Source organism: Schistosoma haematobium, chromosome 1, assembly GCF_000699445.3.
Source record: "Schistosoma haematobium chromosome 1, whole genome shotgun sequence".
Classification (NCBI taxonomy): Eukaryota; Metazoa; Platyhelminthes; class Trematoda; order Strigeidida; family Schistosomatidae; genus Schistosoma; species Schistosoma haematobium.
This window is the reverse complement of record NC_067196.1, coordinates 19,306,038-19,324,235: the sequence shown is the minus strand read 5'-3', so window position 1 is coordinate 19,324,235 and position 18,198 is coordinate 19,306,038. Positions and strand designations below refer to the sequence as shown.

Sequence of the window (18,198 nt, the reverse complement as noted above, 5' to 3'; positions counted from 1 at the left end):
GTGGAAATAATAATTAAATACAATATTTTTGTTGTATAAGGATGAAGTGTGAAATCAATCGATGATCATTTTGTAGACAAAGTGTTTTCTTAACCTACATGTATATTAATTGTAAGTGTAGTAATTCAAGTCGTTTCATACTATTTTCACTTGTATTGTTCTATACCGTATAATTTGTCCAGTTTTCAATAATGCCTCACAATACCATTCATGGTCATTAATCTAATATCATTTTGATTTGACCTAAGCAGAATAGAAACATTAAACTATCTTTCTTCTAATTAATCATGATTAATTCAACGAACTGATATTTACTTATAAATATAAAACATATAGAACATGCTATTGGACAGCTATTCTAGTTTACTATTCATTACTATTCTTTAAAATAAGTTCCATTACTTGTATATTAGTAGCTAATGTATATTTTTGTTTCTAAATTTAAATAGGTTAGTCACTTGAATAAATTTTCTATTTGACAATACGAAAATTGCCAAAGAAGAAAAATCTCCCCATCACATTAACACACAAATATATGTGTATATATATGTGTGTGTTCTGATGTGGAAATCAAAAGTTATTCAAACTTGTCTATCTTATATGCTTCACTACGGATGTAGGTTATTCAACCTAATTGTGAATGTATTTCTCTTTTATTGTATTTTTATTCACGCTAACGAAATTTTAAATAGTTGAATATGTGTTTGCATTCACTTACCTTATCGTTTGGCTTATGATTGATTTAGCATATGAGACATAAAAATTGATCAATCAAAATCTTTAGATTTCCGTAATGAAATGAAATGATTGAACCATTTTGAATTCATATCAGTAGGGTTTTGTGGATAATATAGTAATTTCAATGGTTGAGATCATGAGGACGAAACAGCCGTCCAATGCTTCCAGGTTTTCCATGGTGGTCTAGCTTCAATTGACTCATGATCTTAACCATTTTGAATTCATTACATTTAATAGTTACTATTAGTAAACCGATTAAGTTTACAGTAATTTCTATGAAAATATCAGAAAATTATAGTTAAGATTGTATTGTCATACAAATGATATAAGTGAATATTTCAATTAGAAAGTCAATGAATAATTAAAGATTTAGGTAAAGTGTTGATCCGTTCTAGTTGCCATGTACAGTATCATCATGATGAAGTGAATAGGAAACAAGTTCAAATAATAATAGTATCAATTATAATAAGACAAACTGATAATGGAAAATAAGATTGAATAAGATGAAATAAGTCAACATAAATTTACTGACACAGAGAATAAGCTATCGACAATATAACCGACTTTATGCCATATTATCTGAGGTATCATCAACTTATTGACATAGTTTAAATAGTATAAAATGTTCTTATATTGAAAAACAAAGGGAACAATATAAACAGCCTGAATTACCATAGGTTTAATTCGAAAGCGTCATGATTTATTGATCTTGTTGTCAATTCTATTAGTTTAAGCTAAGATCAACACATATATGATCTGAAATTTCACACACATTCAACTTTATAACAAGGTTGTTGATATTGTAAATATTTAAAATGAAAATTTGTGAGTATGACGTTGTGGTGTATGCTACTTATGTCTATCGACACAAGTAGTATGTAAACCAATCAGAAGTTGAATGCCTGTCAAAAGAAGGTTGAAAAGATTGAACTGAATAAAAAAGAGAGAGAAACAAAAAGGAACCGGGAATTGGAAGAATTATGAAGGATGTAAAGGACAACTGATGTGTAAATAAAGTATATAATGTATGGTTTTCACATTTTATCAATGGGTTCTACTCTATCCCTGCTAAGTCTTCGTTCACCACAACGTTACACTATTTATAACTCAATCTGACATGCATATTTAGGATTCATTTTTTCAGTTATTTTTCTGGTGAGAATAATTTTCACACTATATTGCAGCTTTCACAATCATATGTACTGTTCTGAATATTCATTTCTTCAACCGTTTTAGGAAACATAATTAACATAATTTTGTCTTGGTTTTCTACTAACAAGTTTGTTATTAGCTTTTCAAAAATTTTACGGAAGTTCAACGGTTAAAGTACGTCTTTCAGAGATTTATTCAGTTTTATATTGCACGTCAGTTTACAAATGATGATGAACTTTAGAAGAAACTTACTTCTTTGTGACTTCTGTTGTGTTAGAGTTCTTTGAAAACTCATTGTATTATTTAATGTATTAAAGATCAATGTGTCAGTATTTTTGTCGAGAATCAGATAATCGGAGTTCAGCGTTAGAGTTGATTTAACACAAACATTCTGTTCGTCTACCGGATGTTAAATTTTTCTTAATTCGTTATTTGGCTTTATGATTATGTTGTACTGAATAAGCTATGTGACTAGCCTGTTCAGAAATTTGGAGATAGTTTAGCACAGTTGTACCAAACTGTACCGAACTATATATACTGAGAGTTTCACAAAACTGGCGTATATTCGATATTTGGTAAGCGAATATCTCTGTAGAATAATCGTTAGGATACAAATGAGATCAGTTTCAATTTTCTCAGCATTCTTAACGATGTCATCTTAACATATCCAATGTGCAATCTGAGTTTCATAAGATTTAGTCAAAATGTACAAAGTAAAGGTTGATACAATACTGTTTAAGACTAAGTTTGAAACGAGATATTTTTTTCAAAAGTTATTCCCTAAAATTTACTATATTAGATAATTTACTTAAATTATATTTAAGGGCCATTGATTCTAAAAGTAAACTTAAGAGATAACAAGTCATTATTGTGAGAGTCATTTCAACAACCACTGATTCAAAATAAATAAGTACAATATCTAGCAAAAATGATCCAGATAAGAGAGAGATATTAATCCGTCTCTCTTGCTGAGCCATGATCATACAACATTATTTAGTTATTAAAGTTAAAAATATGGAGCACTGGATTCTAACCAAATAATCTAAACTTATTGTCTGCAGAAAGTAAACACTCTGAATCTATTCCTGATATTTGATCATAATTAACCACTTCCGAATATTTCTAACCTAACTTAAAGAGTATTTTTCTAACATTTCTCTGGTACACATCAATTCGAGATGAAAAAGAGATTCCTTAACACTTTTAATATGAAACACGAGTAATGTGATAATAGAATATTACCATAGGTATTACCCATACAATATATTTTTGACTTTAAATTAGTAATGAAACAGAAAAATAATTCATTATTGAGGCTATTAGGACTATATAGCTAAGCGGATAACGCGATGGTGTTTGAAGCGAACGGTAGTGGGTTCAAGTCTCAGAGTGAAAATCAACTCTGAGATACAGGTACATCCAGATGACGAGTTCCAAGTGGGACGAAATATGTGTCATGGATTCTACTGCTAGACACTATCGATCTTTACTTACAGTATGAAAGAATAGTAGACAAACTCGGCCCCCAAATGCCTTGTTAGGGCCGAGGGTGGTGAGAGCCCGCTATTCCCCTCAAAACGCTGTCACCTGGACACGTGCATACAACCATTGCCAGGGAAATCCTAGTCACTGCCTTCTCGTGACATTACTGTTGTTTACGAAATCGAGAGAACGATAAGTGAATGGTTGGTGGATATGGAGGATTCACTTAGGGGAATCGGAAAACCCTGATTCCAAACTAATGGTGCATATGGGCTCCAGTATCCGAAAGGAACAAATAGCGTATGAACCAATCGTTGGTCACCGGCTAACATGGGAGAGCATCTCCTGACGTTGCTCCATCGCCTTATGGATCAGACCTTTAGGTCAAAGAATCGGGGTGTGACCACCTTTGAAAACCACTTGCTTCCGTTTAGGCACCCAGGCAGTATCTTAATCCCCAGACAAATCGAATGATTTATATTGCTTATATCTATTTGGTGCCTTATTTTATCTATGTTTATGTGTTTAAATAAATAAATAAATAATACAAATTTGACCTTCTTTTAAATGATAATTTCCAAAGTTTCATAACAGTTTAAAATATATATAATGAGTTTTAAATTTCACAATGGATTAAATCAACTAGAAATAATCTATCATAATCATTATTATGATTTCAAAAAAAAAAACGAAAACAATAATAGTTTAAATTAATTCAATGAACTATCTTACCAAAGGAGATTGATCTGTAGATTCATTCATATAATTATTTTGATTTATTAATTCATTTTCATTAAATGATAATTGACTTTTTTCCTCAGATAAACTAATTACACATTCTGATTTAAAATTATACGGTGTAAATAATAATAAACAATCACTTTGACTAAATTTTTTATGTTTATATGATAAGGGAATATTTTCTATACTACCATCATTATTATCATTATTAGTAGTACTATTATTATTATCAAATTTATTAGATAATAATGATGTATATGATTTTGATAAATATTGATTTTTTCTTTTAATTGAACATTGAAATGTGTTACTGAATATATCATTATATGTTTTAATTTTAATATGATTTACTGAATTCATTTCAGTAGAATATTCTGATTTATATAAAAAATATTTTACATTTAAATTTGGTAGTGATAAATATGTTAATAAATGATATTTTTCTAATGAATTCTCTTGAGAATTTTCAAATGATTTACTTCCAATATGTAACATTTTAATACTTTGTTTTTTGTTGTTGTTTTTTAAAATAAGAAAATTATTTTTTTATTCATTCATTAAACTACTTAAATGAAATTTATTAGTAATGTCTTGTTAGTTAATATTCCAAATTGAAATAGATGAATTCATTATGGAATTCACTGACGTGTATAACTGTAATAATAAAATGAAATGAATGTCATGTTTAAACAAACGATTATCGGATGAAAAAAATTTTGTTGTGGGGTTAGTGTATTTTAATTGGTTGATTCTAATCAACCAATTAGATTGTTTGTATAAAATATTGTTTTCTTTTTTGAAAAAAAATCGTTGTTCAATGGACAATAGATTATCCGAAATAATTTTTAATTAAATAAAAACAAAGCAAAATAAAAAGTCTGAAAACGGTATGATTTATGCAATGAAATTTCATCCAATATAGTACATTAATTAGATTACTTTGATTTCTTATAGATTTCATCTATATTTCATTATAAACGTGTATTCTACCTGTAAAAGTATTATTCATTAGTATAACCTACTTCTGTGACTTTCAACTGTTTTATATGATTAATGTGAATTAACAAAAGAGATTTAGTTTTATATTTTGACATTATGTTATAAATATTTGTTCTTTCTAACTGATTAACAGTTTTTATATATAAATTTAGAAGAATATTTTGACGCCAGGGGTTAAATGTTAGATTTTATATTATGATCAGTATGAGATTGTGAAGATTGGTGAGTTGTTGATTGATAATATGGATCGATTAATGTTAGATCACAGTTGAAAACCTGAAGCCACTGGACGGTTGTTTCGTCCTAGCTTGGGGATGATCATCAGTAAGCACCCACAATCCCACACGTGAGATTCGAACCCAGGACCTTCAGTCTCGCTCGCGAACGCCTAACATCTAGACTAATGAGCCGGCATTCAAAGGTGTTAATGATTAACTTCAACGAATCCATGAAATCGCACAATCATCTTCCATCGCTCACTAGTGACTAGATTCGTGAGGTAATTTTCGGAGTTCTAGTGAGAAACCGTATCCAGTGAAGTTAATCAGTGTCAGATACAGCAAGGTATTTACCTCAGATAATGGTAGATAGTTGCTCGATTCCGTGAATTGGTTGTTAACTTGAACTATAAGAAATAATTAATACAATTTGCCTGAGCTATTATTTCAATGTTATGTAACCATTTCAAAAGTAAGCATGACAACATACTCTTTATAGATAAATTACTATAGAATCCGATATATCTCCTTAGAAAGTTGTTTATCAACGCACTATTTAACTAGACATTTATTTATTACGAATATGATTTAAGAATGATACATTGTCAGATATTTTAAAAAATTCTACCAAGCGTATCGGTTTGAATTGTAAATATTTAGACGTTATATAAGAAACTTTATAATTTCTAGTGAAGTGCTTTAGAATTAGACTCGTTTGAACATCTGAAGTTAACAGTATAGTTCATTGTGCTCAAAATCCTAACTAGGAAGTTTAATTAAGTTTCCAATTGAAGTTAGGAAATAAATCATACAAACATTAAAACAAAAGTGGATAATTATTTATACATTTGCAAAAACATTGGTTCTTCGGTTGGCATTTTAGTATATTAGGGAAACTTTCACATATACAGCTTTTTTCAGATATCTTCATTAAACCCCTCTCCAAATTGATATAATTACACTGGCTATAAGCTTTTCTAATATAGAATATCATTCTATTTTGTAAACACTTTAAGTATATTTCTTAATGTTTTATTATGATCTCTGTTGTTGTCGTCACAGTTACTCAACAATGTCAAGTGACAAAATATGAACACATGAACACATTTTAGAGATGATCATTCAAGAAAACTATCAATCATATAGACAACTATAATTCAACTTTAGTGCTTTACAATACATATGTGTTTCATTAGATAAGTACTTATAATACCCTTAATAACTTTATAACATTAAAATCTATAGTTCTATTGTAGTGAACAGAACACGGGTAGGGACAATCGAATGTACTTAGCACAAAATTACAGAGTTACATGGTTAAATAAAAAAACCATATAGCAAATTGATAATTTGCAAAATATCAATCCATCATATCAATCTGGGCTGTTCCCGTTGCAAAAATCAATCCATCGTCTCACATTTCATTGTCCATGCGTTTTCTTACAAATTACATTGTGTTTCCGCTCTTTCTTTCTTGATCTTCTCCCATCTTCTACTGCCAAATATTACGCTTTCAACTCGCGTCCTATACTACTTACATCATTATAAGTAGCACGCACCACACTATCATATTATTTTCATTTTCACTAATTGTTCATTTTAATAAAATGATAACTTGTTTTCAAACTCACTAAAAGTATAAAAACTAGATTAAAACACGAAATTCAGCGAAGGGATCTCTTTTCAACGAATTTATTATCAAGCTGTACAATCGTATATATATATATATATATATATATATATATATATATATAAATTAACCAAGATGACGTAATAGGAAGATTATAATAATAGATTGCGTGATACGAATGATAACAATAGATTTAGTAAATGCTCAATACGATTGTACAGCATGATAATAAATTCGTTGAAAAGCGATCCCTTCTCTGAACTTCGTGTTTTAATTTTAATGTTTAAATGGGTATCTGTCAAAAACTAGATTACTCAATTAATATTCATTCATATAAAGTACTTGTTTATTCCCTCATTTGTCTACAAGAAAGGTTCATTGAATACTAATAATTAATCATTAGAATCACTAAATTTTTTTCTTCCAAAGTGTTTTTCTTTTCATTTAGGATAAAATTTGACATTCTTGTTTGATTCATATTATGAACATATTACTTTTTGTTATATCCTGATGAGAATAATGAATGGTAACTTTTGGGATCTATTTATGAGCCAATATGATACGTATATTTGTATCGTATAATTGTTAAGTAACCAAACTATTCATATTTGTGATCCTTTTATCATAAGCTTTATAATGACCTATAAACTATTATTATACGATTTATCATTCTTGAGTTATACCCAGTCTATCAATTACTACCTCCTACATTCATAACCATATTTGGCTAAATCTTGTACAAACGTTGTTTCCTATTTTATGGTACGATATGATCTGTTTGGTTGGTATATCAACCCAGTATGTTTGAAATAAATGATTGATATCTCAGAGGCTGAGATTGTTGTTCTGAACTTAACAAGCAAGGCTAGGTGGTGAGCAGGATCGATAAGGACTCTAGACTGCTCGCACAGGTTTTATGCGTCAATGGTCCAATCGATAATTCACTATTCTGTAATTGGCGATATTATTAAGTTATACATTAATAAGGACACAGGGCACAAGTTATAACACTTTTCAATAGGTCATTATGCATATATAGACTTTTATTTGCGTTTTTTAAATAAGTTAACAATTTTCAGTATGTATTCCCAAGAAAGGGTTGATAAATCTCTAATAAAATGTTATTGAAAAAATCTATCGGTTCCATCCATAAGGTATTCACTTATGTTATAGAAAATTATAATAGGCATTTCAATAAATAAATAAATGCTGGACAAACTCTTCTGTTGTTTCTACAAGCATGTATATGTATAGGCATGGTAGATAAAGATGACCTTGGGGCAGATGAAACAATTGGCAAAGTTGTAAGAAACCAGTAAGAAACTGGTAAGTCATGTGAAAGTAAGAAGTAGAAAAAAGTATAATTGGAGCCATCGATACAAGAAAGAACAAACTCTTATCTACAGAAATTAGATAACTTAGGATCTACCTAACAGTGTCACTTTATAATATGTTCTAGTTATACTCTAGGAATAGGAATGAAGCTTAACCGCATAAAAAAGCTTCACTACTTTGTAGTATATCTCGTATGATATATCATCCTTTTTCAATATATCTATATTGTCTCCTGTGTCCACTTATGCATATTAATGATGTCAACATAAAGACACCTATTAAAAATCTGAGTTATACTGATCGCTATTAAGGAAAAATCAATATGATATTCTCCCAAAGTCAGTACTGATATATCTTTATCGAACAACTTTACAGTATGACCAGCAGGATAAATCGAATAACCAGACTTTAAGTTGCTTTTTACAGATTATGTGGTAATGACAAGTAATTGTATGTCATCAATTATGTTAAACGTGTCTCTAATAGTTTAATAGCAATATCTATAACTACAGCAATGTATAATGTTAGTTTGAATACCCAATGCAGGGTATGTTCCTGTAAAATTGTGAACATGGTTTATTAATAAGTATCTGTAGATTTGAGGCATTATTTAAAAATTTTCCGATACTGACGAACCTTCAAGACAAAGTTTTCTTAAATTAATATATGAAAATATTTAAGAAACAGCAGTGGAAACAATTGGTCAACCATAATCAATTTGAGATAGTCTTATAAAGAAAAAGTGAGTTACATCTTAAGCAACTGTATAACACAGTTAAAAGAGTGGTGGACCATTTTAATTACAAAGAAAATAAGAATAAAAATCCTCTTATGGTGAGAATGGTTTAACATCGAACACATTTTCCATAAAATATTATACAACGCATTTTCGATCATAATTTAAACAGTTAGAAAATTGATATACAAAGAATAGATCATGTTTTTAGATTGATGAAAAGACAAGAAAATTTCATTTATAACTTAACACTATGTTTATCGTAACATAAATTCATGTCGTGACGTAAATAATTAGTGTGTTGCGAGATTTAATTAATGAATGAAGATTAAACAATGTATTTGATCTGTATATTCATTGTAGGATACAAATATCCATGGTACAAATTTTCAACACTAAAAAGGAATGTAACTTTCATTATTTAAGACTGGGAAATGTGTATTAAATGCTCATGATATAATATTTGGGTAGAATTTCTTTCTCTGAGCTGGATGGTTTAATTGTGGAGTTTTCATTAATCTTCTGAATAACAATCAGAACAAAACGTCCGGTAGAATATTTCGTGATCTTTTTAATAAAAATTCTATACTCTACCTTCATTTTTCTCTTAAAATATAAACATTTATCTGAGTGCACCGTGGATGGTCAAGTACATAATTATACTGTGCTGGACAATACAATAAAAAACTGAAAACATCAAGACTTTATGTATACACTATAATGTTGGTTGAAAGTAATCTAAGAAAGTTTGATATTCTGTACAATTTTAAGGGTGCCAAGTGTAAAATACTATCCTTTTAATTCTCCTAACATTATAGTTCTTAATGGAAATTAATAGACATATGAATAGTCACTCAATATCGAGACTCATTGACGTCGCATTTCAAGTCAGAACTTTTCCTTCTTTCTTCCTGACTGGTGAAAACAATATATTCTTCTAAGTATACCTTAATAGAAATGAGTTTATGTATGAGTTACATGAAGTTAAGCCTATAAATTAAACCACTTACGCAATTCTTTTATTGCTACAAAGTAATAGATGCTAATATAGTATGTAGAACCTGTCAGAAAATATTACGTAACTCAAGTATTTTCTGCATACAAATGTTGTAGGCTATTACTCTGATATACCATATACCATAGTAAATCAATAAACAGTCAGAAATGTTATATAATTAAATTTGAGCATATTTGTATTTCAGTAATTACGGTTCTTCTAAATTCTGCAATGAAGTATTATTAGTTGAACTAATAATACGTATAGTTAGTCAGAATTACATTCCTGTAGTTAAAGGTTTCTGTTAGTCTATATATAGCTGATATTTATTCAACTGATTCTGTGTCATGGAATAAGTGAGTGTTTAAATAAAAATCATTCGTAGTTGTAGAAATTATTTTCTATGTTCAAGTTTTTAAACGAACCTGACGTAGAAAAACGGTAACTAATTTTATAAAACCACTGTTAATTTTTCTGAAGTTGATTTAATATGGCTGTGATATTCGGTACTTCTGACTAAACAAAAAAAGTGAAGAAATATTATATGATTGTGGTTAAAACTTAGTTAAGATATGTGGTCTTCTTTAGGACTCGTCATCTGGATGTACCTACAATCATGCTGTTATTCACCATAAAACGTGTACCTAGTACCTTTCCACTTAAAATACCAACTCATTGTTTATTTAACTACTACCCTCAGATAGGTTTTGGCTTGTGTAACTGGCATGAATATTATTTTAATTGTAAGAATTTCAATCTCCTGTTATTGAAGTTAAAGGCAATTAATTAGACTCATGACACGAGTGTTTCCTGATCAGATTGTCTCAATAATACTGTTAAGTCACAAGCATTTTTAAGCAGAATTTAAACAGCCTCTAGCAGTAAAGTCCAGGACACTTCGTGATAATCCGCTTAAAATATTCAAATACTGAAAACCGTTCGATTGATAGTAATCCTTAGCAGTACGGGAAAAACGTCATAGTTGTTCGAAGAAGCCCGCCCTTTCGTTTCAACGACCTTGAACGGCCTGACAAGAGGCGGTCATTCCGTATTTCAATTGCCGTGGGTTTGTTGGGTTGCATGAGTATTAAGGTTTTTCATATTTAAGTCATCTTTTGCTGCATTTAAAAGCAAAAAATAACTGCCAAAAGCATTAATTTAGCGTTCTCTGTTTTGTAGTGTACACATGGATTTTGTTGTTGCTTCGTAACTTGATCTGTAACCCCAACTGCTCTAGTAAACCCAAACGAAATGTCAAGTCACCGGTAAACCTTAAGTATTTGTAGTACTTCCTTGGGTTATTATTGTTTCAAGGAATAACTTTTTTATAGTTGATGATTTCTGTTTGTAGTGCTTCATGCTCAAGTGACATTTCAGTTGATCTTAGCGATGCTTTTCAAAGTATGATTTTGAACAAGCGTTTCGCATGCAGGGATGACTTTGATAAAGCGCTAAAAGAGTTCTAAAAAGTATGGAAGAATAACTTTATCCCTTCTCAGACTACCCATACACATTACATGCACACGGAAAGCAAGATGCTGAAGGATGTCAGGTTCAAATACCTGTTTGTTACGTTTCACTGTACATTTGGTCATAAGCGGAATTCGGAATGTTTGAAAGTGAATCAAAAACCGTGAGGACTTTAAGGTCGAAATTCTGATATTTTCAACTTTCCAGAATCTGCTCAAGGAAAATCTTTAATTTATCAAATAACTATTGTATAATCCATAAGTTTTTAATGTCAGTCTAATATGCACAATCATGAATATGAACAACTCAGTAGTAACATAATCCCGTTTATTTTCTAGTAAGTCATCGAATTTCTCTTTTGCAGTTATTTTCTCTTTTTCATTTTTTACTAGTATCTATCAAAAATAATATCTTCTCTCTGGTTAGCGTTTTTTTAGCGAGTTAGTTTTTTACGAGATAGGGTCGCTAACCCCTTACCCAACCATCCTCCTTTATCCGGACTTGGGACGGGCGGTAGCCCCAAAGAGGCTCCAGGCGTCACAAGGCAACCCCTCACTTGGAATCCTCAAGGTCAAATGATAAGAGGAAGAAAAAAGAACACATTATACCGAGAAGTGAAAGCAGACATGAGAAGATTGAACACCAATTAGATAGAGCCAGAAAGAAAGGACCAGGACAGAGTGGGTTGGAGAATGCTGACTTGCGGCCTATGCTCCATTGGGAGTAACAGGCACAAGTAAGTAAGTAAGTAATCAAGAATAATGTTATTCATTTTTTGTGTCTACTAATTTCATACATTACGTTACAAACAAGTATTGTGGTGTGTGTGTTACTTATATCGACATGAGTAGTATGTAACGATGGTCAGTATTAGAATGTCTGGTAGCAGAGGGTCGAGAACGAAAGAATGCAAACAGAAAGCAATTGGTATAGAAATACAGGAACAATGAAGTCTGAGACAGCTGACGGGTATTTCATAAGGAACAGTCAAGTTTGTGACAATTGACTGATTGTTTGCAAATTAAGTACTTACTGCATGGTTCTCAGATTTTACTAAGATGTACTGTAATTTTGTGTTCAAATAAATTATATTGTTCCACTTGTGTTCTCGTTCACTACAGTATGACTTCGACAAAGAGTGCTGTGACTAGCCTAATAAACATAAAAATAAATATTAGATGTGAAATGACAAGAGTTTAGTTTCAATTTTACAGTGAAATTGGGCATAGTTTTTATGTATATATGGTACGGTTACGTTTAAAAAATTTGTTCCTTAAAATGTATGTATTGTGAAATAGATTTTTCAGCAAATCCATAAGTTTTATTCATAGTATGCATTATGAATGGACTGTAGTTACACAACTACTTAAGGCCAGAAAGCATTGGACAGATGTCTTGTCTTAGTGTGAGACTGTTTAGCAGTTTTAATTCACAGACCCTACAGCAGTAGAACTAAGCACCTTTGGAACTCGAGGTGGTCGCCTTTTGTTAGACCACTGAGTTGAAATACAATGATTTACATTTCTAGTCCCGTTAATCTAAGAAACATCGGACGCCAACTCATTAATATGATAGTTAGACCATCTTCATAAGATTTTCAGTCAGTGAGTTTTGTCTCTTAGTTTTGAGGTAAAGATACAAGTAACGGACTGCCCTACCAGTTACATCTCCGAACTCCAAACAATAACAGCATATCTAGTGAAACAGTTCTAAAACAAAAATAGTTTCCTTCTGCTGCATGTTACATCCGACACTAGATATACAAGACTTAAGAGCCTTCGCACCTAACTTAGCAGTTATTATAGATAGGTTTGTCGATAAATCTCCCTACAGGATGGCTTACAAGACGTTAACCGAAAAACATAAGGCAATCGAAGAACAAAAATGTAGCAGTGTAGAAAGTCTAACGGAGATTTTTGCTCGAATTAGAACAAAAGGTAGGAAACAGGATAGATCACTACAGTGACAAATGTGAAAGTCATAGGGCATGTCATCACAGTTTATATACATCAGATAATTTTCCTAGTGCATTTGTAGCGTTTAATGCTACTACACACCTACATGATTTATCATAGGTTTATTTATAGTATGGACATTTGTAATGGGATATTATTAGCCACTACGGGTATCATTATATCTTTACTAAGTTCTTTAACGGATTCACTGTAAGATCCATTTTTGAATGTTTTGTGTGTTTGTGAAAATCCCTCCATGTATATACTTGCACTTTGTTCCTATTGATCCCCTTAGTTGTACATTGTTAGTTTTTTGATTACATTTGAATTGTTAATATTTGTATCTTATCATAGTTTTTATTTTATTACACCTTCACTAAGTTTTTGTGCTTCTTCCCGAACGGTATCTACGTTGTTTTAGTTGACACTTGTTCTTGGCGGTAGCCATATTGATTTGCTCCTCCTTTTGTGTGTGGTCTATCCAGTCAGGATAGATTAACGTTCATTTGTTGTGACTGATTTGATTGATTGAACAATTATTGGTTGAATAGCCGGGTGGTAATATTTGTTTAGAACGCTATTTACCCGATTACTTCTTTTGATTTCGACGGGAAAGGACGCTTGTCTAACGTACCTGGAAGGCTATTCAGCAGTCCAAACCGCAGTTTGGATCTTACATCACCACAGTAACACTATAAGTCTGGTGTCAAACGAACCTGATTCAATCAGTTGTGCGCTTGACCTAAACAAACACTCTGTTAAGAGATCTTCAATATTGACAATGAGTAATATCTGCAAGCAGATGGTAAAGAACACTTGGCATTTCGTTGTGTGTTTTTAAAAAACCCGGTCGTTCTTACGGAAACGAGGTTCATAGCTGTTGGGAAGGGACTTGTGTGTCCACATAGCTACTAGACATTTCCTGAACACGTAGGAATGTAAAATATGTACTGATCATATGAATGGAAAAGCATTGGCAAGTCTCATTGACAAACTCAGTACCATGAATTACATCACATTTCACTTATAATAAGCAGCGCATCAAGGATAAACTAAATAGGCCCACTGGTTAAAGATTTCTTCAGTTTTACATTCGAATCCCACTCATTAGACAGAGTTTCTACTATTGTTTTTATTAAAGTTAAAGAAAGTCAAAACCGATTCATGGTTTAAGGTAAGACATCTAATTTCCGGAATGACATCGAGACTTTCAGATGGGTTGGTAGCTAATGTACTGTACTTAATATTTACTACCGATGATGAAGGTAAGCTAGGGAAAATCATGGAGACTGCACGACTCAATCATGGAGATATGGCTATATTATGTAAATCTTTTTCATGATATCCAACATAACGCTTCATCCGCAAGATTTGATTAGCTCTTTAGAAGTTTTTTAAAACAGGGAGACGTTTAACACCACGGTAGGGTAGGTCAGGACATATGATATAGCGTCGGCGTAAGGTCATTCCTTTTTAATAGACAAGGAATAATAATTTGGTAACACGAATGTAAAGTAATACCTATTCTAATCAGAATTTCAATGCTTGTAAGAAGGTCTAACAACTTTTCTATACAAAACGTAACAACGATGGTACTGTAAGATTACTATAGTAATCAGAAGTAAATTATTTTCTTCTGCTATCTGGTAATACACAGGGATTTGCAGTTTGTACTCTAGCGGCTATGTACGGACCAGTATTTGAGTCGGAGAGGACTCTGTGAGAGTTGTCTTAGGTAATATATTTAGAATTTTTATTAGTCGGGAATGACGTACAAGAAAATCATTGTTGCATCCAGACATCATAAATTTATGGGTTGAAACCAGCATAATTAGTAAATTGTTACGTGAGAACTGAGGACATTCGTCTGATTAAAACATTTATATTGTATATTAATAATTTTACTGTGTTTTTTGGACATATTTGTTTTACTCAACTTCTGAACGTGTTTGTTTATATCACTATTTTTGGACATTTTGGTTTCTTTTTTCTTTGGTTTGGTATTTGGGAGTTTCTACACCGGGAACCTACAAAATTGAGTGTTTGTTTTGTATTGAAACACGAAGTTTCTGTCACTTGTCAATGAATCAAATAAATTTGATAAAACGGCAATAATCGAGAATTTAACCCCTCAGTAAGGCAGCTGGAAATGTCTAAAACCGCACACATACAGAACTTTGCAAAGGGAAGTTACCCCATCGACGTTACGTTTGAAAGCGGAATAAAAGGTTTTCCCACACAGGATGTGTACACGAAATGGTGCATCTACACAGAAAATGACTTAAAATCAGTATCCTTATATGTTACTCTTTAAAATTAATCATGATAAAGTCGATGGACAGAATATCAATTTGGTCAAGCTCGATAAATATAACGCTATATTCATATATGCGCCACAACGAAATTGTTTAAACCATCCCTTACTTAACATGTAACGCTGAATGATTTCACTGTTATTACAACGAAGATGCAAGATCTGTTAAACGAAGATAACGTTCGCTATATCCGAATGAAGAATAGATGACTGATGACTGTAGTACTATGCAAGTCCACACAGCTTATTCTAGCTTCCGGACAAGCCAATCTATTCATTCTTCTTCATTCACAATACGACCCTGTTAATTATTCCCCTATCGACCTTGATTGATTTTACGTAGGAATATGTGTGTACAATTCTTCTCCTATTGATCACACGTCTGAACCTAGTTTCTGATGACCATAAATACCGACTTACGCTTGATTATATCGAGTTGACTTACACGTCTTCTCCACTGCGCATCATTTCGCTTCGCTCCCTTCTCTTTGCTTTGTTCCTCTGATTATCTGTCCAGATCAATGAGTTTACGAAATACGCTCTTTCAAAAGATCATTCTCATATTTGACACATTCAATTCCGTTATGTACTAATGCGAGTTAAGTGGATGATTTTATTCGAGGACTGGCGGTATGCATATTTCTACAGCAGTCATTCGACAACGATCATAAGATCTAGCTGAAGCCAGATTACTGGTTGCTAAAACTGCTAGGAATTATTTATGGACTATTGTTACACATGTACTTTCCGAATAATTATTATGTGATTAGATTATATACGTATTCGTATTCCTTTTGTCATAAGCATTTTAGTTTACCCATTGGCTTGTGTTATATGATCTACCATTCTTAACTCGTCCTCAATTTATTAATTACGGTGCCTCATACTCACAGCCGCGTTTAGGCTTGATCTTGTAAAATTATTATTTTTCATTTTATGGTATGATGCAGTCCGTTCTGTTTGTATATAAATCACATGTGTCTGAAATATACGATACTTGTGTTCTGGACTAAATAAGCAGGGTTAGGCAAGAAGCTTCTACACACAGGACCAATAAGAATTGAGGGATGACTCAAAGCTGCTCGTACTGGTTAACTAATCATTGATTTGTCACAGGAGCATGGTCAAATAAGTCAGTGTTCTGATTGATGTTTTCACCACATGATGGGCCATTGGATAGAACAACATCCTGCCATTTAGTCGACTTGTGACATTAACACAGAATGCGGCCATCTGCTAAGCTGGTAGACAACGTCCTTAGAAAGTTACCAACAATTAATTTTCCAACTCCCTGATTATTAATAATGACGTTGCAGTTAACCTGACATATGCATCAAAACATGGTTTAAAGCATTAGGAAGTATGCTAGGCATAAATTACAGTGCTAACTTACACAGGAAATTAAAATACCTTATTGTGATTCATCTGACTAGGTCAGGCTACGGAGTAGTAAAATAAGCCTCTCACAATAGTGGCATAAAGCACCAGGATTTATTCTGCTTAACATTCCATTGTAAGTTTACGGTGAGCGTACACAATAACGAATGAATGACTTACCTTATCTGGTAAGAAATGGCACATGCACTTAAATTTGCAGATTTGGTAAAGACGAATTCTTTTATTGCAATTATCGTCTGTGGTGATTCACTGGATTCCAGTTAAACTTTGATTGTGATTATCTGAGTCCCATTGATTTTTATGTATATTCTTGTGGTGTTTGAATGAACCAATGATACCTTTGTACTTGTTGAATGTCTGATTTTGAATTCCAAATACAATACATCCGTTTGTGCTTGTGTCTTACTTCTTAATTCAATTGTGTTATTTCTGGGATTCCTATTTCATACTATAATTCAGACAATTCAAATATTATATTGGCGTCGCGATGGAGCCTGCAATGGAAAAGTTAGATACTCATTCAACTCCTGAAGCTTTTGAGGATTACTTGGAAAGGTTCGAAATCCGGAGCATGACCAAGAAAGATGTTGAAGGTGATAAAATTGTGGCACATTTTCTGACATTCATTGGGAGAGAAGCGTACAGCCTATTAAAAACTTTGGCATATCCAGAAAAACCTATCTCACTCCCTCATGCAACTCTTAAAGAGCTATTATTAAGTCATGTAAAATGCACCAGTTTTGAATGCCATGAAAGGGCGAAGTTTCATAAGATGGTTCGTCAAAATGACCAAAAGGCTCGGGAATTCGTCCTTGAATTACAGAAACAAGCTACCAAGTGTAATTTCGGTGATCAACTTCATGTGCAACTGAGAGATCGATTAATTGCAGGAATTAACATACCGAGTTTGGAAAGAGAGCTGTTAAAAATACCAAACTGTTCCTTTCAAGATGCTAGAACTGCGTGTATTAACTAAGAAGCAGTCAATGAACTTGATATCCAGTCGATGAAGATTTCTAATACTTTGCTTAGT

At 32.0% G+C, this 18,198-nt stretch overlaps 1 protein-coding gene across 1 annotated transcript in view; it reads right to left on the bottom strand.

Annotated features, from left to right (window-relative positions):
• Nucleotides 1–4,748, bottom strand: part of RGS3_1 (Regulator of G-protein signaling 3) — a 43,066-nt gene extending 38,318 nt beyond the window's left edge. Inside the window, exon 1 of the mRNA XM_051212236.1 lies at nt 4,105–4,748. Within this exon, the coding sequence (XP_051073337.1) occupies nt 4,105–4,608 (504 nt within the window). The 5' untranslated portion in view covers nt 4,609–4,748. The remainder of the gene's footprint in view (nt 1–4,104) is intronic.
• Nucleotides 4,749–18,198: the final 13,450 nt, after the last annotated feature.